The 27787-nt window shown below is 32.0% G+C and overlaps 3 protein-coding genes across 6 annotated transcripts; 1 reads left to right on the forward strand and 2 right to left on the reverse strand.

Moving 5' to 3' along the window:
• Positions 1-369: 369 nt before the first annotated feature.
• Positions 370-5424, reverse strand: LOC149479937 (uncharacterized). The gene is made up of 6 exons (XM_089707329.1): positions 4971-5424; positions 4486-4792; positions 2498-2594; positions 1940-2050; positions 1144-1317; positions 370-450 (listed from the first exon to the last, which is right to left on the reverse strand). Exons 1-6 carry the CDS (start codon positions 5422-5424, stop codon positions 397-399), a joined length of 1197 nt encoding a protein of 398 aa, XP_089563455.1. The 3' UTR covers positions 370-396.
• Positions 5425-14722: 9298 nt separating this feature from the next.
• Positions 14723-20331, forward strand: LOC149479938 (pickpocket protein 28-like). Its single transcript, XM_089707646.1, has 10 exons — positions 14723-14899; positions 15087-15165; positions 15250-15368; positions 15571-15685; positions 16496-16674; positions 17989-18094; positions 18447-18598; positions 19203-19327; positions 19407-19694; positions 20228-20331. The coding sequence occupies exons 1-10, from the start codon at positions 14745-14747 to the stop codon at positions 20329-20331; spliced, it is 1422 nt and encodes a 473-aa protein (XP_089563772.1). The 5' UTR covers positions 14723-14744.
• Positions 20332-20359: 28 nt separating this feature from the next.
• rump (heterogeneous nuclear ribonucleoprotein rumpelstiltskin) lies at positions 20360-27573 on the reverse strand. 4 transcript variants are annotated; one of them, XR_016317167.1, is made up of 13 exons: positions 27424-27573; positions 27061-27251; positions 26238-26400; positions 26056-26158; positions 25815-25932; positions 25589-25735; positions 25167-25505; positions 24572-24797; positions 24353-24465; positions 23804-23939; positions 23569-23640; positions 20702-20796; positions 20360-20462 (listed from the first exon to the last, which is right to left on the reverse strand). XR_016317167.1 is itself a non-coding variant. In XM_089707550.1 (12 exons), exons 2-11 carry the CDS (start codon positions 27241-27243, stop codon positions 23585-23587), a joined length of 1560 nt encoding a protein of 519 aa, XP_089563676.1. In that variant the 5' UTR covers positions 27244-27251; positions 27424-27573; the 3' UTR covers positions 22784-23094; positions 23569-23584. The 4 variants fall into 4 exon arrangements, 3 of the variants coding, with proteins under 3 accessions (XP_089563676.1, XP_089563674.1, XP_089563675.1); XM_089707550.1 differs by lacking the exons at positions 20360-20462; positions 20702-20796 and adding an exon at positions 22784-23094 and having other exon boundaries at positions 26056-26134; XM_089707548.1 differs by lacking the exons at positions 20360-20462; positions 20702-20796 and adding an exon at positions 22784-23094.
• Between the last annotated feature and the right edge of the window lie 214 nt (positions 27574-27787).

Raw genomic sequence — 27787 nt, forward strand, 5'->3', positions numbered from 1 at the left:
GGTTTGAAAGCATGCCAAACTCTTAACCCAGGAATAAACTGTAAATGAGCCCAAGGAAAGCGTGCTTAAAAACATAGAGCGGACGCTTCAGGCTGTAGTTAGAATATATTGCCAGCAAAAATGACGCAACTTTTGTTATAAGGTATTGCTACACTTTAATATTTGCTCAAATTGACTGTTTACAGAGAAATGACCTTTATGGGCCTATGTATTACTCTATTTTAAGTACGAAAATGCTATAAAACGAAAATCGCTAAAATGTTAGTTAGGAGGTATTGATACTTCATCGTCGATATAGTTCGATAAAAAGGAACGTAAAAACACGAACGAAAATATCTATTTTTTATCCTGTTTTATCTTCATTCACAAACTATACGTAAAATATGGCTTCTTTCTCTAATCCCTCCTTTGATAAAATACGGCGAAAATTGAATATGTCATCCTTGCCACCTGCAAAGAAACAAAGTTATTTCCAAGTCGAAGCATTTCTTCTTTTTCTTTTTACTTTTTATTTTATATACGAAGATAAAGATATACCCGTGGTTAAATTTAAGTGAAATAAAACTTTTGAGTTAAAAATTCTAATATGTTTTATGTAGAGCTTTTCTCCACACTACGCTTGTTTAAATTTTAACCAAACTAAATAAAACACGAACGAATTTTTAGATGATTCTTTTGCTTATTTAAAAATTCATTTTACTTGCAATTTTATTTGAAAATTATAAAAAAAAATGTGTAAACTAACGGCTATTTAAATAATATAGCAAAATATTAAGATACTAACTTACAAGAAAATTTTAAACATTTTATTATATACTAGCGGTCCGCCCCGGCTTCGTCTGTGGTACATATTTACGTTTTCTCTACATAAGAACCATCGTCGTACTTCAAGGAATATAATAAAAAAAGAATTATCGAAATCGGTCCACCCGTTCACGCGTGATACTGTGACCAAGTAAAACGGGTTTCCTTTTTATATATATATAGAATAGATATAGATATATAGCTAATAATTATAACTAAATTTGCTTCATTCGGTAGGTAGGTACTAATATAAATTATTAAATAAGTATTTTTATAAATTAATTATGAAAAGGAATTTTACAATATAAACTAATTCTTTCACAGTAAATAGGTACTCACTGATACAAACGTAGCATAGGATAAATCTTGAACACCAAAAGCTTTTAATATAAGAGGTTTCTGCGCTTGTGCACACCCAATCAAAACAAGTTGTCTTATATCCTTATGGGCTTCTTTCTCCATTTCACAACAATGCCACCCACAATAAAACATCGCATTTGAAAGTAATGATGCCTGCAATTATTATATACTATTAGCTTTTTTATTCCAATTAAATAATTAGCCGTCAGTGTTAGCATCTATGCAACAATAAGTATATTTAAAGAGCCATTTCCACTTTTATTTATTAATCAATAAATTAAAATTAATTGAAAGATGATCATCTACCGTTTATCTTCCGTTTTCTCTGTGGTTTTCTCACAAACTTATAACTAAGACGTTAATAGTTTCATGACATTTGATATACCGCGTTTACGTGACAAACTAAAATCGATATTTCGTAATAGCAGTAATATTATGGTAATAACCAAATGTGTTTCAATAATAATAATTATTTGTTTATGTTCGTTCATTTCTAGTGGCATTATGACAGTAATTGCAAACAATTACAATATCGCGGCTTTTACTAAATGAACGTTGAAAAGAAAATTAATTAATGATTAAGGTTTCTCTAAAATTTAATTATTTCTGACACAAAATGTTAATTTCACGAAGTAAATTTGAATATATTTATTACGTATCAAAACGAATGTGTAGGAACATAAGGTTTATACCTACATGATACTTTTTTAGAAATAACAACGGAATCCATAAAAAAGAATACCAGATTTATTTATAGTTTTTTTGTTGAAGTTACCTGATATGTAATTTCACCGGCGTTCCAAAGGTTCAAAGCCAATAAAAAGAATAGTGAGCCCACGAACGTGTATGTCATAAACGCATTTGTTAAATCCAAGTGAGGGGATAACTGAAAATAACATCTTTTATAAAATAATATGAAGATAATTTTTAGATAAAAGTTAGGTTACTTATATTAGTTACTATATATATATAATGAACATGTATATTGCCTATGTAATTTAAAAAAAATACTGATTGAAAAATACAAGTAGATGTTTTCACTTTTCATATTATTTTGTCTCTGGAATATGAATGTAACATTAATTCGACCAACTTTCTTGAATATTACGTATTTAATAGCTCATCAAGATATATAGATGATCTGGCAGTGTGCAATAATAAATGTTTCGAGATTTAATTAAAAGTGAAGAAAGCACCAAGAAATAATTTCAACGATAGCATTAGCGGCGCGAACATGGCAGCCTAGATAAGTCAGGTTAATATAGTGGTCTGAGCGCACGCAATCAGTGCCGCCATTAAAGAAACTTGAAACTTTGCAACTCTTTCTACTTACCGCTAAACGAAGCAAAAGTAAAACTGCTACCGCTGAACTTTCACAAACTTGCAATGACATTATAATACCGAATACACGGTGGATTTCTTCAGCTAGGCTGTACAGAACGAACAAGTTAATCTCACGCAATATGTGTCAAGTGAATCAGATTTTGTACAGAGCTAGACGGTACAGGATTTTTACTTTACTTTTGACGCTGTGTCAATTAGGGACGGATGAAAAACACAATTACATGTATCGTTTTATTTGTATCTTTAATTGAAGTAAATGTACATGTGAAATGAGCAAAGAAAAGGTAAAAATATAACTACAAACGCAGAAAAAGAATAAAAGATTTGAATAAAAATAGCAATAGTTCAGGATCCATCGCCCATTTTTGCAAGTGATTACTATCAAGCTAATGTTTCGTGAGTAGCTTTATTTTGATGAAACGCCCAATAATTTCCTGTACGAAACTCTCGATTGTGGTAGCTAACAGAGGTAACAAGGATAAAATGTTTTGATTTGATGGTTCTCAAATACTTATTACTAACTGAATTTTTTTTGTGTTCAATCTCAAAATAATTATCTAAATTATTCGAAAAAATATTTGTCCTACAAAATCTATTGTTTGATCAAAGAGTCCCCTCTTTCCAATGTGTATCGATAACGAGGTCATCATAAATGATTACTAACCAGCTGATTTTTTTGTTTTCACTTAGTTAATATTTATATAATTCAACAGACATATTGTCCTACAAATTGCGTAATAAATATTTGAGAACCATCAAATCAAAACATTTTATTCTTGTTACCTCTGTTAGCTACCACAGTCGAGAGTTTCGAAAGGAAATTATTGGGCATCTCATCAAAATAAAGCTACTCACGAAAAATTAGCTTGATAGTAATCACTTGCAAAAATGGGCGAAGGATCCTGGACTACAATGGCTAACAATAATTTTCAACGTCCACAACAATCGATATTACATAGCAAGTATCAGCAATAGTAATGGCTTTCAATAAAACGGCACAATAATGAGAAAGAAATGCAATAAGCTATGATAAAGACGACGAAGAGGATAAATCGCGTGCAACGTTTCGAGAGCAGGAAGAAAAATAAAATTCCCTATTATGAAGTATCAGGGCAGAGAGCTTGTTTCAATGCTTTATAAGTGTATTAACGAACCAATAATATTTATTTATTCGGGTTAAACTTATTTACGAGAAATTTTGCTTTAAGCGTTTTTCGACGAATGTGCTTTCCTTTTATAGAGCCCATACACGTGTATACGACAATTTATGTTCTACAAAGGGAGATTAGAAATTTATTAATGACTCAGACTCATTCGTCAACGTAAATTATCATATGAAAAATATGAATATAATTTCTATAGACTTAAATAAGTTAAGCGTACTTGACTTGAATTATGTATCGTCTACTTGACACATGAAAAAGGGATTTATTATTATGAAATGTGGTTCTTTTTTTTCATTATTTATTATAGTAATATGTTTGGATATAATATTAATGAATAGGTTACATACAAGAGGGAATAAGGACGATTCGTTAGTGACCTAGTTACATTTAGACAAGTTATAACTTATTCCAAATTGTATTGAAATAGAATAGAATTTATGTTAAACATCAATGTATTTTAAAAATAACTGTAGGGATTAATATATCCACAAGGAACGGGAATATCATGTTCATTACGCTGAATGCGGTATAATCACGGCATCGTTGAAGTCAGCTGTGCATTGAAAACAATGGAAATGAACCAATTATTGATTAAGCAAGATATCAAACCGTATTCAATATGAATCTCCACTTTGCATTAGCATCACAAATAATCCTAGTTGTACCTATTATTGTTATTTCTATAGACAATTCTTACACGTTTAAAAATCACATTTGGGGTTATTCATACAAAATGCATAGGATTGAACGAAAAGATCCAGTATTTTTAAGTTTTCAAAAGTAATCGAAATTTCATTAACAAATTACTTACTGTAATAATTTTTGGTGCATTAAAATTCCCTCTAAACAACCAGATTTCAAAATGTTAATTGCCCTTCGCTTATTCATGGTTTTGACGTTTATATCAAAATCGTCCCGGATGTTTTCATAATGATGACAAAGTGTAATAAACTTGTATGCCATCATTATGAGATGGATAATAGGCATACAGTCAGCCGCCATCATCGGTAACATCATATACAACCAGGTTATATAAAAGAATGCACGGATAATTGCTGCCAAAATTGAATTATCGTCGTAAAATGGTAAAAAAGTAACAACAGTGTAGAACGGAGCTCCTAGAAGTTAAAATTATGATTACGAGAATTACATAATTTTTTTATTAAACGACGTCTTCACGTACCTATTTTCTGTAAAATATAACTCAATTTATTAGCCAACATTGTTTCCAGTAAATATTTCATTTAAATCGCATGAATAAAATATGTAGAACGATAAAAATGTAAATTCACTTGCCTTCACTTATTACCTTCCTCAAGCTCTCAATGCCGTAGGCGCCTAACGACAAATAGACGCTCACAGCGTAAAATGTAATTCCAAATTTTACTTTCCTGTATTGCTCTTCCATAATGTGCTCCACTTCAATATACTCCATGACGGTTGCCATTTCATAGTTCAATTTCCTTATAGAATTCTTGTGATATAACAAGAAGAACATTTTAGCGAGTATGATGTTATGAATAGCCGAGAACATGACGGCTGAATTCTTTTCCACTTCAGGAAATTTTCCGAACATTGCAGCGAAATTTTCAAATAAAATCATTGTTACGTATACTGAAAAGGATAACACAGTATAAAGTTTGTAGAATATCGACTCTTTAAATGTATCTTCATAATCGAAATTTCCAGAGCCCGAGTAATAAACGTATTTGCAAAAAATTCGCAGCAACATTTTCGTGTTAATAAACATTTCAATATTTTTTCCGATTATATCGAATGAATGCCGCAGGCTTGTTTTTTGTATTCGACAGTCCTTTTAATACGGCCAATTCATAGAGATAACGAAAATACTATGAAAATATGTCAGAAAAAGGCATGTAATAGCTTAATTACTGTAAAAGTTTTAATAATACCTAGTGGCATTTTGATAACTGAGTATTAAACAAAATCTAATTGCTGGCATAAATCGAAAGTTTGTACGTGATAAATGATTCAACATTAATATTTAATAACATATAACGTAATAATTGGAAAAGTGACTATACTAGAAGTGTAGGAATGTGTTGTCTGTGGTTAATTAACAACGCAGTTAATTATTGCCAAGGACAATTTGGCTACATACAGATATTTAATATTTATGCGGCACTTGATTAAAATGTCATACCTACATTTAATTTATTTTGACATGGGATAATATAACATGAAGCAGAAGATGGACAGAGACTTAATTTGGACGCGTGATACCATTCTAATACGCATTTAGAAATTAATTATGACATAAAATTTAGATGGCGGATTTTTTACAAACACAACATGATATGGGTTATTTTAAATTTTAATAATTAAATCAATGATTTTAACGATTAGTATTTTGTATACCGAGAAGGTGTTTGGAATAAATTAACCTAAACTATTATTTTTTTATCTTATCTCATCTTCATCATATTGGGCTTAAAAAATAACAGTATCTGTATAGAGTTATTTCTAATCGACGATGTAATTTAATTAAAAAAGACTCAAAAGAATAAGCACCCACACACACACACTAATACAGCAATTTATTGATATTATACTAATTTCCAGTCTATTCCTTTTTTCAAAACACAAAAGCGATCGAGCTTAATATCGACAAGGGATTCCAGTTCTAAGATACTTAGCGAGCTCACAAGTATGGTTGCCAATTGCTTTGATTTTATCGAAGATTGTTTTTTAATTTTCTTTATTACAGCTATCCTTGCTCGCTCTGTTTTAAAATTAAATGGTAACTGATACAACGCTATTATAGTGCCATTTTATATAAAACTTCGACGAGATTACAATGTATTTAATTAATTGTGAATAGAAAAAATACTAGTCCGTACTAACACCTACAATCCACCTACAATATGTATTAATCTTAATAATTATTTACAATATATATATATGTATGTATTAGAAATGTTAAAACAAGTAGGTAATAAAAATCGATGTTGCAACTGATTATAGTTAGTCATAAAACTTATTTTATCAATTAATTATTGTTTATGAAAATAAACAAGACGTTTTATTTTTTACATCCTTATACATCCCAAGCCCTATCTTGATTAAACAGCCTATTCATGCTTTACATAAATCACGGTAACACATTCACAAGCGAGTTCAATTTAATACCCGTCTTAGCTATAAATTTAGCGCTAACTTAATATGTGTCTATCTAAAATTAATTCACTAAAGACATTCATAGAATATGTTTATACATGGTTCATACTCAGCATTATAATTCGGAACCACTCTCCAGGGATGCATTCCTTATCAGTCCGGATAATATGTCAATTCTGTATGATTCCTTACTTAACGTCGTTTTGTCCTCGTAAATTTTGAATACCTAATGAAGCCTTATTATTCGTCATATATGGTTGAAATTTATTTAGTATCCTACAAATATGTTTATATCTCCTGTAATGTTATTGTAACACATTGTAAAAGTATAATATTTTTATTATTTACACGCCCAGTTCTTACACACAGGTAGGCAAAACAAAGAAAAAAGCCATACAACAGAAACCATAACAACAACATTTGGACAAAATTGGTCATAAATTATTTATCTATTTTTACTATTTTATATATAACTAGCTTTCCGCCCGCGGCTTCGCCCGCTTTGTCTAAAACATAATAAATTATATACTAAAACCTCTTCCTCTTGAATCACTCTGTCTATTAAAAAAAAACATCAAAATCCGTTGCGTAGTTTTAAAGATTTAAGCATACATAGGGACATAGGGACAGAGAGAGCGACTTTGTTTTATACTATGTAGGGAAAACAAGGTTTGGTCGATGGCCGCCCTAAAAATAAAAACGCCACTTCCCACACTAAATCTGGCATTGATCTTTTCGTTACCATTATCACAACGGAACTTTCCACAGAACACAATATTTTGCAACGTTCAACACCTCTAATGAGAGATAATTCCAAACAATTGGGAGATTTATTCACTTCGCTAGAAAAGGTTAGTTGGGTAGACGTTCAAACACCTTTTACCGATACCTACGACAATATATCACTGTGAAAGTCCCTGCGGATATAGCTTTGGATCACGTATACTCGTATTCGAATTGTTTTTCGACAAACCCCACCGTTCACCTGAATTTTTATACAGCTTTTATAAGACTTTTATTTCAACATAGTATAAGCATTTATTACTGAACTGTGTTAATTTTAAATTATTTAATGTTTTTTGAAATCTTTTTTTGAACCGCTTTTAAAATAAATTTCAAATTAATGTTGTTTTAAGACTCTTCCATAATTGTCGTAGCAACAAATCTTCGTAGATACTTCGTAGCGTGTAGCGGCGTAGCGCTTGCAAAATAATGAATTAAACAAAACAACATTTCTTTATGTAGGTAAATGAAGATTTCAAGTAAAGGTTTTGGGCCCTGAAAGAAAAACAGGCTGTTTCCGTATATCGATTTTCTGCTTTATAAACATAATCCATTATTAAGATTAAAATTATTCTTTTAAAATTATTCTAACTGCTTGAATAATAATTATGTTTATATTTAGTTGAATGTTTTAGGCATAGTATGTTTTATCATATAATTATTATAAACGCTTTAATTAAATTAATGAAATAAATCATATTTGTGAATTATTAATAAGTTGATAAAACTATCGTCGGCGTGTCGAGTGTTATTATTTACCCTTTACATTACATAGTATATAGTATACATATAAATGTAAAGAAACAAGAGTAAAATTATAAGTAAAGTTTTTAGTTTTAGTTTATTTAGTAATTGAATTTATAACTCGTAATGAAAATCGTTAAATATAATTTTTAATTCGAATCTTTTCTCTTTATAATATTAGTGTAAGGTATAAGAGTTATAATAATATTAGGATAAGGTATTTCCTAGTTATTATCCAGAAGTAAAAGTTAAAATATGATATCCATATCACGCATTAATATAAATAAACATAAACTTTTCACACTTAATGAAAACTTATGATTTTGTAGTACTAAATATATTTTAATCAACATTATGTTTATTCAATTAATCACAACTAACACTTGAAATAAAAAATGTATAGTTCAATTTAAAGGGAACTTCAAGACATTTGCTTGTCAACACCTCGAAGAACTGGGAAAAGCCATTTTAAAGTTAAATTAGTTTAAAGTTTGTGCGATTCGAATGCTCGCTGCCTTTCTATATAAGAAGGAGACGTCACATTTCTCAGTTAAAAAATGAGACTTATACTTGGATTAAGTTTAAACTTATTCACTTCTAGAACCCTCCATAACAAGCAGTGTAACTCCATTATATTACGGATAGGTTAGGATGACGGACAGAAACGAGACGAATAAGAAAAAAATTAGGTACATCAAAAGGGTCCTGTGCCGGAATGTTTCATATGGTTTATGGTTAAACATAAAATATATCCAATATTTTCGTACAGGAAATTAAGTTCACGCACAAAATATTTACCGCAATTCAGTTTATTTACTAAATGCAAATTCAACCATTACGTAAACAAATACTTAACGACAGCGTTATTCAGTGTTATTGTTGTATAAATATGGGACTCCACACAAAATAAACGTTATTACATTTCAACAAACACCATGTGTTAATTGATTTCTTTGCTTTATTATTAATTAGTGGTTTAGATTTCGTTATTGTATTGTAGAAAATTTAAATTAATGCAAAGATTTTACAACACAGTAAGACATCTTATTTTATTACATAAATGATATTTCTGTTAATATTATTTTTGATTTGATGGCGTTTATTTACCGATTATTCTACACCCTTAACAATTACTCGCTAACGTCCCTTCTTCTTTTATTGCTCTCTCGGAAGCCCTCAGCCGACGCCTAAAGAGCTCAGCGCCAAATTATAACTACATTAAGATACGAAAATCCTCAATGATATGGCTTTTAAATTTAATTAATTAGCGATATTTTATGATACCATTAATAAAAGGAAATAAGTATTTAAAATAAGTAAATGAATTGAATTATATTAAAAAAGCGAAACCCTTTAAGCCACATCAAGCAGCAAGATAACCACCGAAGTTTATTTTTATACATCATTTTATATTCCGTGTGTTCTGTAAATAAATATTTGACATAAATAGAACGCTAAAATACAAACAGAATCACATAAAATGAATCCACCTGAGTCAACACTGAACAAATAATTCTTTAGAAGGTTTGCAGTGTTGCGGTTAACGTGAACATGAACGTAAAGTTTTTAAAAAGAGCACACCGCAGGCACTTTTGGTTTTCCTATTTCACAAGTTTTCACTAAGCAGCATTTAATCTCTCAAGATTGCAGAAACTTGTGCTATAATTGAAACGTGAAACGCAATGGCTTTATTAAATGTTTTATAGAATATAGGCAGACTTTTTAAACGAATAACTAGAATCATGTTTTTTTTATTTGAATAACCAGTCACAATGAAAAGAAATAAAACCTAAAAATATTTTCATATCGCAATGACTACGAAAAATATGTCATCCTATGCCAGTTTAATGCATCTACAGACGCTCCGATTTGGTTGGTGCCAACCATATCGGAACCGACAAGGCAACCATTCCAACATTGCTACAGATTGTCCGACGGTTGGCCTTCCAGCTGTCAGTTGACCATAGAGTAATATGTCAGTTGACCATAGTACGAAGAGAATGGGCTAAATTCTACTATAGAAATAGAGAAAATTACAGTCATATGCGGCTCTTACAACTTATTTTTTAACGTTTTTAATGTAGCCGCACTGTCAATTTTTTTTAATACTTCTAACATAATAAAATACGCTTGATTTCTGGCATCTCTATTTGCGTAATCTTTGTTACTTAAGTCCCACAAACAGGGAAAGTCTTTATATAGTTCCAGCAATTTTATTAATATGTCACGTTCGGTGACAGTAACTCCCTCGGCGTTCATGTTGACGTCCTACACCGGCGGCGTTGCGAATATGAATGAACCAATTACCTATATTACTCTATGGAATGAGCCGATTTGGTCGGAACAAAGCTTCCAGACGTTCCAATTTGGTTGGATCGGATAGGAAGTTGGTTTGGTCGGTATCGCCGGCGCATCCGACCACGTCAAACCAATATTAATAATAATTATGTCGGACCGACCGCTCTCTACACTTTCCGATTTGGTCGTGGTCGGATGGTTGGCACCAACCAAATCGGAGCGTCTGTAGATGCTTTTAAGTGCAGCTTTCTTTACTGCTCTATTTCGATAAAACCTTAGAGACTTTTATTTTTTTCTTTAATCTAGAATACTTACTTGTATGTTTCAATTACATGACGGCTTCTTATTCGCATTACTTCACAAATTAAAAACAACATTCAGTTAACAAAAGAACTTTCCATAAATAGAAAAGCCATTACCTACTCCATGCATTAGGAAGCTTAACTAAGAACAAACATTAATTTTGAACCTATCGTTGAAACTGATGGTGCCAATAAGGATTTCTCACTGACCAGGCAATCATTCTCATTTAACTTAAATCTAGTTTAGGCATGTTGACAAGTGGTGTGTTGGAATGGACCGGAGATTGAGCTAAGATCTCGATGAACGACCTAGAAACTTCGACTGAGAATAATGACCATCCATTGCAAACCTTAGCGACGGTATTACTTTAGAACGTTATCAGAAAGTCGATTTTAAAAATAAGAAATATCTTATATTAATCCCATTCCTTTTGCAATCCATAGTTAGAGGAAGATAACAATTAAAAACAATAAAAACGCGAAAAATTTTAGTTGTAGTTATTTTTTCTTACTATTCTGACTATATTTTTCAAAAACTCTATTTTTTGTGAGATTTTCCTTTTAATATAAGCGATTTTATAAAAACGAAAATTGTAAAGTTTTTATAATATCGAAAATGCTACTTAATTTCTACCTTTTGGACAAATCTGTAAAATAATGAAAATTTATTAAATATTTTATAGTCCTCTTAAAAAAAAGCCGAATGAATTGCTGTGCTTGTAATAAATGGGTTTAAGGGTTTAGGGTTTTCAACTTTATCACGAAAATATAATAAATGATTTTATCGAAATCTCTGAGAACTTAGTTAAATATCAACTAGTTAAATTTTTATACATCTGTAAATAAATGAAAATTAAAATATATTTTTTTATAAAAACACGTACATTTAATATTGTCAGGAAAGGAAATTTTCGTGGGAAAATTAATATCACATTACCTCGTTTTTCACAACAAAAACATGGCATTAAAAAGTTATTCTTAACTTTATAAAATATTTCATCGTCAAGAATTCTAAGCGTTTTAGTATGAAGCAAATATTAAAGTTGAGATACCAAAATGTTAAAAGCACTTTGTTACATTCTTCAAAACACGTTAAAAATTCCAACAGGCTGTTACGCATTTTTGTTTTACGAGCTTACCTTACGGCCATTAGCCCCTAAGTAGGGATTAAAGGTCATTCAATAACTTCATCTTACTGTAAGTATAGTTAATAGTTGGAAGAAAAGTATATTATTTTCTTTTCATCAAAATTGGGATATCTTAAAATTTCAATGTTCGGCAAAAGTATTTTTTTCATGGAAGTAACTTTTTTATTTACTTACAGTTATTTACTTACTTTAATCCGTCAGTCCTCGGATCACAGACACAATAGAAAATCTATTGTGTCTCGGCCCGATCGGGCCGCTCGGTGGTCAATGGGTTAAATGGGTCTAACTGGAACTTTGTTATGATCTATCGATTGGAATTAACCATCACTAAAGTAGTGTTACCTAAAATATTTTATTCTATTTGAATATAATAACTCTTTTTGAAGTGAAACTTCTATATCGGGGTTGGAAAAAACTTTTGTGTAACATTTTTTCGTTACGCGTGACATTTTTCCGTTACGCGCCATCTTTTTCTTATCCCTACCACGCGTGATTCGACGTATTTCTGTAAAGTTGCATATAGTAAATTATTCTTTGAAAACTAAGGTCATAAAGAAGTTTCACTTCTTACGTGTGTACACTAGTACACGCACACATTTTATTTTTAATGAATTACAATAGGTAACGTAAGCATTTAAAATCACAATAGAAAAATTTGTAAATAAAAACATACAAAGTAATGAATTATCAAATAACTTGGATATGACGTTGACGTGGAAGGGCTTATAACATGCAAATAAAAAGCATACGGAAGCTGAACCTGTTTTAAATAACCTAAATGAGCGCAATATTTATCATCTCAACATTTACTATCTTTGAGAAGGGTTGTTCTTTTGCATTTCTTCTGCCTTGAGTATTTAGAAGAATATTCCGAATATACTTAGTTCACAACACATACCTATCCGTGTTGAACTAATGGTTGAACTACTATGGCTATACAATGTTACATAAATGAATAGTAAATACCTGTACTTACTTAATAAAGACGATTTCATGTTTCATTTTAAAACAACTGAGTATCCGAATGTGCACATACAAGTGTGATTTAGCGAGGGAGCTATCTATTCTCTCGCCATAAAACCCACGAGACTCATTGCAAACAAACGCGAACTTTATCAGAATGCCCGTGTTGTAGTCAAGAATGCCCTAATCGGCCATTTGGTAGCGTTAAGCCCCTATTTATTATCGTAACTAGAAGAGCACTATCGCTTTCAGAGTCAGATATTCGTGTTTCTTACAAACCATTTGTATTCTTCCTATTAATTCAACAGTTTATCAATTTTGCTAATATATTCGATGCGATATTTATTAGAACTGAAAATACAATTACATCTTAGGTCACTGCAAGATCACTTTTTGCGTTTGTAACTATAGCTATCCGATCGGTGGATCATCTGCAATCATGCATTCTAAATCTGAAAAGGTAAAAAAGGTCGAGTAATAACTGGCATGCGACTCCTCCACTCATCGAATGGAACACAGTAGCAATCACATGCTAGTATTTAAAGCAAGTGGTGTGGTATCTTTCCCGGTGCAAGCGGACTCAATTCGAGCCGAAGCATGCTCGACTCAAATATTAAATACCAAACTAATACACTTACCAAATTAATACACGGGAATATTTTTGCGTTTGATTTTACTTTCAAAATATATTTAAATTATGATTGTGACCGCTCTTATACCTATTGGCAAAAGAATAAGAAATATTAACGTAAATGTTTTGTTTCGTAACGTTGAAATCCAAATGAAAAGGTAACCTACACAAACTAGGTAGATAACTAGTAATTCTGTCTAATTAACTTAGTCGAAAAAATGACTGCACTATTACAAGGTTTACCCCATTGTAAGGCTGTAGGTGTATGTAAAGCAAAAAATACTGGCTTATTTCTAATTCAGTAATTGTGATTGCCTATGACAATATTCCGTTACAATATCCACAAGGCATATTGAATATCATTGTTTCCAATACAAATAAAAATATTATCGTTGAATCTTGAATATTGATATTACATTACGATGTCGATTACTAAAGAAAAGAAAAACCATAGAGTGATCTGTAAAATAAATAATAAAGATGTTTAAATGTATTACCGTACCTACAATCATAAACTGTCTGATTTTTGTAAAGGATCTTTTATTTAGAAACTAACGATAAGTTACTAAATTTTTGCATAGAATATAGGTAACAAAGATATGGGCTTGCTTTTGATATGACTACAAATAACAATAAGTACCTATCTATAATAAAAATATAAGATATGCACGTATTAAAAACATTGCTGTGCATACATCTAGTCCAATTGCATGTTACCTATAGACCTGATTCCACGCCTTACACAGAAAGTCGAAAGTACTATAATGATGTAAGTATAGGAATATAAAACACCTACTCTATTTAGGTACGGTTATATAAATATACAACACAATAAAAATCCATACCACATTGAGAGATCACACACTGCACCCGCTAAATCACCAAAAAGTTATTTCATCCAGGAAATTATGAATCATAAAAAAGCTCTATAGCACTTTAGTGCTTATTGAGAATATCATATTATAATGATTTGGATGTTACCTATTTTTATTTCTCTCAGAATATTTGAATCTCGAGTACGCTTAACTACATTATTGTTTTCCCTAAATTTGTTTCAGATACAATGATCAAATTTAAGAGAAAGATATCTTTATTTAAGAGAAAGCGCGGCAATTACAGAAGAAAGGAGGTGTTTAATTACATAAAGAATGGATTACGAAACGCTACGACTCACGGCCTATCTTACTTAGTTAATGATCGCATTTATTTGTTTGAGAGGTTAATTTTGAACGGCAAAGCTTTTTAAAGATACTGATTTTATAAATATAATTTTGTAGTTTATTAGAAAATCTTGACTTGATTACAGTATGCCCTTTTTTATTGCTTCATAATTCGTAAATACACCTACGTTATAATTATTGTTATTACGTTAATTAAATATAATTCATTATTTAATATTTTACAGAATTTTTTGGCTGTTCAGTTTTATTGTATCGATATCGCTAATATTTTTACTTCTTATAGCTCAGTATCAAAGATTTATCGTAAGTACTTCAAACTAAAGATTTATAGGAAAGATGACCTAAATTATTCCTATATTATTTACTACTATTTATTTGTTTGTTTAGGAAGCTCCTACAGTAGTGAGTGTTGACATGGACTACTTTGATTGGAATATTTCTTTCCCGGCCATCACTTTATGTCCACTATACAAAGTGAACATTCCTACATATAAAGATGTTATCAGGTGATATAATGAAGTAATTTATTTTATACTTCAATTTATACGATCCTCCGAATATGAACGTTAATTATTTTTAACTAAACAACATTAGACACTGAGTAGAGTAAGAAATGAAAGCGAGTCAATGAACATAATACTATAAATATTTCCGTTTAATCTATGTATTTTTTCTAATAGAATTAACAGTTACAAATTTCATATTTAGAAAAAACAATAGCCCTTCAGATCTGGCTTCTGAAGGATATTTATGGGCCATAATACACACTAATATACAAAGCTTAGAATATGTCAAAATGGACGTGGCTGATGAAGTCGTTACGGTAAATATAAGTCAGATATCAAATAAATGTGCGATACGATATTTTTCATAATATGCGATCCAACTAAGAATAGGAACTTCTATGACCTCTATGTATCAACTATCAATTAGGTACCTACGTGTAAAATGCATTCAATACCTATTACAGTTTAAGTAGGTAATTTATTTTGACTGAATTACCTACATAAAATTTAAATCGATCCTATTCTTTGTTGGGCCACAAAACTATCTACTGAAAACATGTTAACAGCAAGTTGTTGAAGATATTTGCAAATAACAATATAATATCATTTACGGCCGATTTTTCAATCCATGGTTAAAACATGGTTAAAACTTATCCGCCCTTTAAAGTATTTCACGATAATATTAAAATGTCACCCGTAAACTGTCAAAGACTGACAAAGAATACATTTTTGAAATGGTAGTTTAATACGTTATTCGACGAATAAGTATTAACCAAGGATTGAAAAATCAGCCCATAATATAGTTATGTACGAAATATGATTATTGTATAAATATATTTTTCGTAAAACAAATTTATAAAAACATATTTATTGATGTTTGACAACTCTGATAGACTTGTTAACAAAACTGTTGATTGCAACTTCATTTAACGGTAAATGATTCATTCCTGCCCCCGGGTAGAAAACTGTTTTTCGGCCAGGCATATCGCATTAGTCTGAAATTATGTACCTAATTCTGAAGCATTCAGTAACTCATATGACTACTCATAACAATATAGCCTGTGTTTGTGTAAAGTGTACCTATAGGTATGTATTTTAAATAAATTGTAAATTTATGATTTTTGAAGGTTTATAAACCTGAGGAATACGCAGAGTTATCAGCAGCTGTCTTTAGGAGTTTTGAATTTAATACAATAGAGGCAATGGTTACAAAAATAAATCACCCAGTAACAATAACGTCAGCAATGACAGAAATGGGAATGTGTCATGTTCTTAATTCAAATATTGCCGTTTACGATCAACCAAGGTAAGACAAACCCGACAAACCAATATGATTTATTATATGTATTTATCTTGTATTAATTCTTACCAATTCTTCACTACATAGTACCCAGTGCCGGCGTTAGGGGGGGCGAGAGGGGGCGATGGCCCAGGGCGACAAATTCTGGGGGGCGCCAAAGTCTGAAGTTGGAGTCTCTTGCCTCTCCTAGTGCAAACCTTCAGAACACCTCAAGTGGGCGCCACAATATGTTACAATATGTTCGCCTGAAGTCGTTTTTTGTCCCTATGTCTGCTTAAATCTTTATAACTACCTACGCAACGGATTTTGATGCGGTTTTTTTTTATTGGTAGAGTGATACAAGAGGAAGATTTGAGTATATAATTTATTAGGTTTTAGGGCAAAGCCGCGGGTGCAAAGCTGGTATAAGATATATGTATGTGATTGTGTACTGCGTTGTCCAGTCTACCGTAATTCAATTTAATAAGCTGTTTGTATATTATATTTTTGTATTTACCTATATTTGTGTGCAAATAAAACTACGTGCTTTAACTGAAAGAAGCCACTAGCAGTAAAAAAGCTCAGTATCGATTAAGGGCTTGTTGCAAAAAATTGAAGGTCCTTTAGAGTTTAGACTATAGGTATTTTATGGACCAAACTGATATTTTATTGTGCTCTCATTTAATGTGTCTAGTTTTTTAATATGAAATCTCGGAATATCTTCTTAGATAATACAATATAATTATATTACCAAACTAATGAAAACCCATAAAGAAATAATGTTAGAGATTATCTAATCTAAAAATGAACGCCCCTCCACTGTGTTTACGCTCACATTCAAAGTACGTGTATAGACGCAATACACACAAATTGGTCTGCCTCATTGGTCGTTCAGTCCTCCAGTCCTGTCCATGCCCGAACGACAGGACCAGTTGGCCAACTAGTGCATAAATGACGCGATGCACGACAGAACGGACGTGTCATTCCGTACATAGCGCGCTCTCCCCGCCATACAATGCTAGGCACCTGAACTGATCGCCCGATTAGTTGACAAATCAGTGCGCGAAAGTCAAAGTTTGCAGTAGAATCGCCGCGCGCACACATATAAAAGTGGTTCAATAATTATTTGTCCTCACACATTGAAACAATTAAGTTTAGTGGAAGGGCGTTCATTTTTAGATTAGACAATCTCTACCTACTGTGAAGTCACATTCAAATTTCAATCTAAAAATATTCCACCGTCAAGGTGTATACAGTTATTAAAACAATTTTATAACATTAAATCAATTGTACTCAATAAGTAAAAATTCATGCGGGTTCTCTGATATTTTTTCTTTTCAGTGTATGGAAATCCGGCTCTCCGAAATACGTCAAAAACAACATTGAACTTTCCATTTACGACCGGGATTTTTTCCTAGAGATTACTAATTATGCTAAAGTTTATAAAGTAAGTAAGAAATATTAGGTAATATTTGGGTACAACAGGTGAGGCAAATTCCCGATCATGTGACTACCTACATCCCGGAATTCAATTCACTTTGTATAGAAGTGTCATACAGAATTAATTACAATTATTTTTGTGAATTGTGAGGTATTGTTTTAAAGAAATTATCATATCATACCCTCGCGCAATAATATTAATGTTCGTATCGTAGATAATTTTTTGTACCGTTAAACTTAAAAAAGTGTACCTTCTGAGCTTTTGAGTTTATTAAAATCCATTAAGTAGATATATGTTATAATATGCAATGTATTTCTAACCGCATTTTAAAAAGGGGGTTCCCGTTCATATTTTCTAGGTTTATATTCACGGCCCCGATGAAGTTATCACGGGCACAACATCATCTTTCACTTTCGATGTGGAAGGTTTTATGTCTTTCGGTCTCTCTGTCTGGACTACCAGAATATCGGATGAACTACGAGATATGCCATTACGGATAAGAAAATGCAGGTTATGATAATGCTTAGGTATTAAAAATCGCCTAGACGACGACCTATAAATAATTCCTTGTTTCTAAAATTTTTTATACCTTCTCCTTTATTATGGGGTTGTACTAAATATGAGATATCTTAATTGATATCGTGCCGGATAAGAGTTATAAAGATCAAAAGGCCGCGAAAATCAGTTTTTCGCGAATATTTTGCGACTTATTTCTCGGAGGTCAATAGAGGTCATCAAAAAAATTGTTTGCCATGAAAATGTCTATGGAAAATGTTTGTAATTCTGATGTTGTAGTGGGAAATAAATAAAAATACCTATAATAAAATGGAATAAAATTGATACATTTCCTAGGATATGTTACTTACATGTATAAAATAATTTGTAAAACAATATTTTTTATACATGTTACAAATCTCGTCTAGAAATACCGCATTTCCGGTGAAACATAATACACAAAAAATGTCTAGCCGTTTTTCTTTATAAATAACTTAGGTATAGTACCTAGTAGTAAGTAGAGTAATTATGTGTGTTGTTGTACATGTACATGTAGTATGAAATTGTCACCAGAGGCTAGTTTTAGCCACTCGTGGTTGAAATGTAATATTGGTTTTAGATTTATCGACGAACCAATTAGCGAAAGATACCCAATATATTCGTATAGTCATTGTCTCTTAGAATGCAGAATTATGCTAGTCAATAGATTGTGCGGTTGCGTTCCACATTTTTACAAAACTTTACGTGAGTATTAATCTTCCTGTCATCTTTTGACCACCAGTTGCTTCTTCTGCTATTCTATAACCTGTTTTTATTTTTCTAGCTCATGAAAGAATTTGTCATATACGGGAACTAAAATGCGTGCTCTATTATCTTAAGGATATTGTAACATTAGCACCTGCCGAAGCTCCGTTAGAGCTACGTAACACTCAGGGTTTGCCAACTAGCTCACGAGACTGTGGTTGCCTAAGCACTTGTGAATTAGATCAGTATCACAAAGACAGAGAAGATTATATGTCTCAAGACTCTTATGTATTAGAAATAAGAATCACTTCATTTCCAAAGGTCCGAGTCATCAGAGACATCATCTTTAATTTTTACGATATTTTCTGTAAGTATGAACATTACATACCTAGTACATACTCATTCTAATTTATATATATCACAATTAGTTAGGCCAATTATTATATTTATATTTATTAAATACTAGCGGTCCGCCCCGGCTTCGCCCGTGGTACATATTTACGTTTTCTCTACATAAGAACCATCCTCGTACTTCAAGGAATATAATAAAAAAAGAATTATCGAAATCGGTTCAGCCGTTCTCGAGTTATGCGCTTACCAACACATTTTGCGATTCATTTTTATATATAAGAAGATAATTCAAAACAGGCTACATACTGTCAGTGGCAATATTAGATTAATAACGTCTACATCGGTAGCAAAAAACTTGATAATTGTATTGTGCTGAATATACAGTACAAAACTTTTCAAACCAACTGACGGTACGGTACTACGGTGTATGCGTTCGGGCCGACCCTTTGAATTGCCTCACTTTTCTTGAGCTTAGTCGGTTTTTAAGAGTTATTATTCAAATGGCGAAATAATACTGTTATTTTTCGATGTCAGATAACTTTTTTTCAGTGAAAACAGGTGGCGTCATAAACTTATGTCTCGGATGTTCAATAATATCATTGATAGAATGTCTTGTTATCTTTCTCAAGATTTGTATTTATGTTTTAAAATAGATTTTTTGTGGTAATAAAAGAAATAAACTGTGGAATTATCGTTTATTATTTAGAAACAATATAAATAAATAGCTTATAAATAGGTAATATTCATCAGTCTTCTTCACGATCACTTGAGCTTGTGCAAACATCTGGAAAACAAAAGTAAAATTCTATAATAAATATCGGAAATTGTCCCTTATGACTTAAGCTTGACTTGAACAATAGTGGTTTTATCCTAGTGATGCAATTTGATTTAAAAAGGCCAAGTTATCGACTTTCGATACAAGTGCAAATTTTCAATAACAAAGGTAGAGTTTCTAAAAACCCGAGTGAGCTACAAATTTATCAATGGTATATTATTACACAAGAATAGTTAATACAAAATTACCTTTTCATGCCTGGCCCGTCGTGCGACTGCATGCAATGATTGTTTTTAAAATTGTTTGCTACGCTATCCCAATAGTTTCATATCCTTTCCTGCATCTAATTAAAATAAAACAAGGCATTAAATGAAAATAAAGTTGTCAAAATAATTTAAGAATTGATAGGCGTACACAAGGGCGTAGGTACCTGGTACACGAAATAATAGATACACGATCAATATATTCACATGTGCATCTTAGGAATAGAGCAGATTAAAAATAACAATTTGTGAAAACTTCATAAGAATCGCGTTTGCTATCAAATGAAGAACATTTTAACTCAAAGGTGCAGCTCAAAGCTTCGAAATTAATGTCCGACCCCACTTTACACATAAAGATCTGTTGAACCTAAACAATTATGAGCAACAAACCACATCGTAGAAACCTTTTTTACAAAAAGCTTCAACAGTTATTGAAGAGAATCTTACAATCGATGTTGCCAGCTTTCATAACCTATAAGAAGTAAAGTCCGAACATGCAAACCCATCCAATGAAACATAAAATGGAAGGTTTTGGCTGAAGACACTTACCGATCTAAATAAGGTAGGTCAAGATCACCACATTCTGAAGGCGGGATGTCCTATAATGATTTTCTTTCTTCAGACACCAAAATCCGGAAGCAAAACTGCGACTCATATTGGCTAATTTAGAAGTCGATGGTTTCTTAACTCGTAGGTACCCGCTAAACACTTTGTAGACAGATTTTTTCATCAGGCAATAAAGAAAGCGGCAATCATCACAGATATCTATTGCATTGTATACTCACTTCGATTTTCTATAATCTATGATAAACTAATAATGCATGAACGGAAAAAATAAAATTTTAAATATTCGCACAGAAATCTTGTATACCCAATAGATCCAGGCGACATTATACAAAGAGACGTGGCGTATTGTACAAAGTAGTTTAGTAGGATAATATTTTAGAGGCAGAAATAAAGGTAGACAACTACTTCCATCTTTGTACAAATTTGGTTATATTTAATTCAACCTTAACTTCCCGAAATCGTCCACAAATGTTTCTTGGCGTATATTCAAATGTATACGCGGCAACATCCAATAACTTCAACGCAACGTACTTCTTCGATGTTAGCAACATTCATACATGTATTGGATGTCATAACTATTATGTATGCAAGAATCATCCGTCGTTTAAAAACGAGAGTCAGTACTTTTCTAAAAGTATATGCAGCACGCAATTTTAATCAAAATAAGTCCAAGTTTAAGATGCAAATGAAATGACACCATAAGGAATATGTATTAAAAATATCCCATAATGAGCAATTTGGCCAATTTCCCTAAAACCCTTGCTAAAATCAAAAATCTTATCACCTTGCCGGTGCCTAAATTCATGTACAATTTTAGTAAAAATAATGTTCCAATCTCGCTGAAAACACACCTTTGAAGCATAAAATAATTCAACAAATTTTACGACGTATCCATTTATTGACTACAAATCGAGCAAATTTAATTTGACATGAAATCTATTTAAACAATATTAGTATGATGGGAGCGTGTAAGAATATTTTGAAATTGAATAGAATATAGCGCAATAACATTCTATAGTCCGTTCGCGTTAAGAAAATAGTGAGTCATCGTTGTCCGCCGGCCTGGCCACGCCCCAAATTAGAAAGTCGAGTTCACAGTGACCAGTTGAAATCTGACCTTCGAACAAAACGGTTGTGTATTTTGCGTGACTCGTTCAACAATAAATTTTGAAAATGAATACTTTACCAATTCGAAAGAATAAAAGTGGATCAATAATCCATAGCGGAGAGAGACGCATAATTTACAATGTTTATAAGTACTTTAAATTGTGTGATTTTAATGCAACTAAAAAACGAAAAAGAACAAAATTTTTCATAATAAATGTAACTGAAGAATCTAGCGATACTAGATAGTGATTTAAGTAATTTTAAGACATTTTTTTTCCATTAATAATAATTTAATGTTTAAAAAAATGTTTGTACTTTTTCTCCACTGTGAATACACCCTCATCCTGTAGTTGCACTGATGACTCACTATTTTCTTAACGCGAACGGACTATAGGAGATCAACCCGCATACAATATTATACCGACAATACCTCACACGCTGACATCGACGGAAAGCTATCCTTGACACAATACAATTACTTATTTTGGACCAAGTTTCCAACAGTTTAATAAAGTTGCGATATAATGTAAGACATGGAAATGCATAAAACGAGTGTGGATTCTTATACTAGACTAACCTACATACAATTCTTGTCAAGAAATAATGTCAATGAACAAAAAATCAAGTCAAAACTTCTGTTGCAGTAGTGATTAAGACGACGATGAATGTTTTCTGACCGACAGACCAACTTCGATACGACTCTCCTGCAAACACAAAAACATTTCATTTATTGGAAAATCCCTTCATAAAATCAAAGTTAGTGTAAACAATATTTACAGTTCAACCATCGTCCACTCAACACGACACCACATTAAATTACAATCAATATAAATCATACATAATACATAAATTATTTCTTTGCAACTTGGAGAAAGAATTCGAAATTATTCTTATAAGCTAATAATTCAAGACATTGCCGAAATAAATAGTCTATCCCACAATGACTGCTAGTTGAGACGTAGAAATACTGAGCCAATGAGGTTAACACCTAGGAAACATCTGGTGATAGAAATATAATGAGATATTTCTTTAATTCCGAAACACATATCCTAGTTCAAGAAAATGATAATATCCCAATTAATCACCATAAACACTGCTTGTATATAAAAAAAAATAAACTAAAAATGATAAATGTTATACGAAATGAAACAGAAGTGATAGAAACGCAGTTTACTAACCTCATTCAGGAATGGATTAAAAAAATCTGACGTCAATTGTCCTCCCATCTATTCGAGTCCTGTCAAACATTTCTGTACAGCTGTTAAGGAAATTGACATTCAGACATAGCAATAATGCAAAAAATATTAATACTTCGAATTGTCACAGTTAAATAAATTTTTAATATTTTATGTACGACTCAGTATGTGGGGCAACACAATTTTCATGTTTTTTTTGTCTTTATTAAAAGGATACTGACTGCTCGCTCCGCATCCCACTCTTTGTGGAAACGCACAATAGCAGTATCAGGTGCTGTCATTTCAGCGAATTTCACATCACCACATTCACTAAACTTCTCACGAATCAGTTGCCATGTCACTGTTTGGGGCAGCTGAAATAAATTATACATTATTGCTGTTGCAAAATAAAAAACATGTTAAAAAACATCTTGAAATATTATTATATATTGATAAATTTAAAAAAAATGAAATACGTGTGGCACTCGAGGACTGTCGCGGTTAAGCTATTGCATAGCATCGCATCGCTGTGCCGGTTGGAGTGGGAGGTGTTAGGTTTTTTCGTTACGAAATTTTTACATTCGGTTGCCGCGCTCAGTCTGAGATAAAAGCTATGCAATAGCTTAAAAGTTCGATCGAGGCGAGATTCGAATCAGCATCTTTTTGCTTTACCAAGACAACGCCTAGCCTCTCGTCGGCTGCCCGTGATCCCTCCTGGGCAATCGATTTTCTTCTATTTTTCGAATGAAGTTTCTTTTTTTGGCTAAACACAAAATATTATACTTACATTAGTTATGATAACCATATCTGATTGTTTCTCGCGGTTGGACTGTTGGACGGGAGGGTCCCTTCCATAGCCTTGTCCTGGTATTGACACATTAACCATTGGACGACTAGACCCTACAAATAATTTTCACGTTGTTATATTATAATAAACTTATTATGTATCTCTCCCATATATTGAAAATATACAAATGAATAATTTCCTAGTGAAAGTAAAAATTACCTGAATGTGGACCACTGCTAAGCCCTGGATTTTGTCCTAATACACTATTGGACATGCCCCCATTTCCCATCACATTAGGACCTAAATCATTAGTGTTCATGCCCATTGAATTAGTGTTTACATTTGCCTGTGCCTGTGTTAAAACTGAACTAACTAGGTCATTTGCTGTGATACCCTGTTGAAGTAACTGGTTCTGTAAAGCTCCAAGCCCTGTTAAACCAAGAGCCTAAAAACAAAGTCAAATGTGTTAATAGTGTAAACTGGATATAAAAATTTAGTATCAACATTGAAGTTCATCATTTGAATAAAATAATTACAGTCGTATTTTTAATTAGACGAAGTCAACTGACATTTACTGTGTTGTCAGTTTTTGATGTCCAAACTTATCCGTCCAATAAAGTACACGATAATATTAAAATGTCACATAAACTGTCAAATACGGGCAATTAGAATACGTTTTTAAAATGGTAGTTTTATACATTATTTGACGAATAAGTTTTATCCAAGCATTGAAAAATCGGCCCTAAAAATACGACTATACAGATATATTACAAAAATTAAGAATGAGATTATGTATAGATTAAACGGTTCTCACCTGTAGACTTAAACCACCACCCAATCCTGCATTTGCTCCCAAAGTGCTAGCAGTGAGACCAGTTCCCAGACCATTCAGAGCGACACTCGCGGCCGGCACTGCACCTAACACACCGGCTCCTATCGCTGTTCCTGCATTTGCTAGATTCATGTTATTGGCTGGATTTGGCTGAGGAAGATTTCTGGCAACATCTCTTAAAGGTTCACCATTGGGTCCCAACCCTAAACCTATACTTTTCAATCCTTCTGGTAACTTAACCTCTGTTTTGTCTGTACCCCGATCCATGCGAACTGTCATTCTACGTTCATACAACATTTGTTTGTCAAACATTGATATAGCCTAAAAATAGAACATTTTTTTTTTCAAATTACAGATATGAAAAAATGTATAAGTGCATGTTTACAAGACAAAAAATAAAATACCTGCACAGCTTCTACAGGATGATCGTACTCAATAACAGCAAAGCCTCTGCTATTACCATCTTTATCAATTGCTAAATCAATATTACGTACTTTTCCCGCCATTTTAAAAACCTCTTTAATCTTTACTCTATCAGCTTTGTAATCAAGCTAAAATCAGTACATAAATTATTAGGAGATGGTAATATCATATGTTATTAAATTCAATAACACTCAAAAGTAAACATACATTGGCAACAAACACTTTCTTGACTAGTGGCGGTTGAACATTGATTGATTCCAAAAACTGTAGACTTAGCCCATATGTATTGAAATTCTCTGGCTCCCGTGGCTTATTCATTGCCCATCTGTTGAAAACATTTAAATAGGTATTGAAAGTGTTCATAAGAAATTTATTAATATAATGATGTTAAAGAATAACAATAAGCTGGATGTAAAAAAGATATAAATTAAACATAATGACAACTCACCCATCCTTCTCATCTCTATTGTTTCTACCTCCGCCACCCCCTGTTGATCTTGAATTATTATTTCTGTTCCTTTCATTACCTGTCCAATTTGCAAACGAATTTCCTTTTTTACATATTTTAGAATAAGTTTTTATAAATATATTTTCTAATTAATAACTGTTGAAAGCACAGTTTTCACTTACCTGTTTCTTCTTTCAAAACAAGTTTGCGTCCATTTAAATCATAACGATGCATTACAAATAGTGCTTTCTTCATTGCTTCAGCATTAGTAAATTCAACAACTCCGCAGCCTCGGGGTTTACCATTTTCATCAGTAAAAAGCTCCACATAAGCAACATCTCCTACCTAAAACAATTATATAATAATATAAACATTATTTATTACCCAATTATAATGATACCATAATCAAATAATTCATTTCTTTCAATTTATGCTCATAAATTATGAAATATAGAATACCTAATAGATAAAGATTTTAAGATTTAGGGTCAATATAAGTATTATAATGTCATATGTTGTAGGTATATCAAATACAATTTTTTTTATTGTTTTAGATTTGACTAGAGGAAGATGAGTGACTCAAATTTTAAACTATAAAACCAATATAGAGGACAAAGATAACATCAAAAACTCTAAACGACTATTGTTTGGACATAAATGCCTTGGTTATCTTAATCTTAATACTATTATAAAGGCGAAAGTTTGTATGGATGTATGGATGTATGGATGCATGGATGTATGGATGTATGGATGTTTGTTACTCTTTCACGTAAAATCTACTGAACCGATTACAATGAAATTTAGCACACATATAGAGGGTAACTTGGATTAACACATAGGATAGGTTTTATCCCGGAAATCCCACGGGAACGGGAACTATGCGGGTTTTCCTTTGAAAACGCGGGCGAAGCCGCGGGCGGAAATCTAGTTATTTCATAATTATATATAAGGATAGTCTCTTCTGTTGAGGGTTTAAAAAAAACGCTTATTTGCTTGCTTGTTTACCTTTTCCTTGAATAGATCCTTCAGTTCAGTCCAGCGAAATTCATAAGGTATGTTAGAAACAAATAATCGTTTCCCATCGGAGCGTTCTCTGTCCCCGGAGCGGTCTCGAGTGGCATCAGAAAAACGAGAAGGTCTATCACCACGCCTGGACCGATCACGTTCTTTCTCTCTATTGTTATCCATCTGTATCTCTAAAATTAATTAAGTATCAAAACAATACTTGATTAACGACGCCGGTTCTGAACCTAGACAATAGTTAATATAGAACAATCAAAAAAATATTTGTTCCAGGTAGTTTTATAGCATTTTTTTAATTACCTGTAAAACTATAACTTCTACACAAATTGAAAAACGTAAACTTACTTTTTCGCTCGGTATTAAATAATGTGTGATTGGCGCAAAATTTCAATGTTGTTACTCGTTGGAAGATAAGTATTGTAGCTTTTCACAAAATGGCGACAGGCGCCAGGCGGTAACAGACGACACATATGACTTATGTCATTCTAATACAGACTATATTACGGATGTATCATGGATGTCTATTGCCTATTTTATTAAAATACAAATTATTCTATATATTTAAAATAACCAAATTTTAGTCTTCAATTGACTTGTTAATTTCTTTAAGTTACTGTAGTATAGTTAGTAGAAATTACATAAATAAATATTTTTATTATTTAATAAAAACAGGTTGACTTCTTTCAAGATGCTTCAGTTTTTTGTTTTA

Source organism: Colias philodice, chromosome 19 (assembly GCF_061535455.1).
Source record: "Colias philodice isolate Cphi_HAF_F1 chromosome 19, ilColPhil1 Martin Lab GWU primary, whole genome shotgun sequence".
NCBI lineage: Eukaryota > Metazoa > Arthropoda > Insecta > Lepidoptera > Pieridae > Colias > Colias philodice.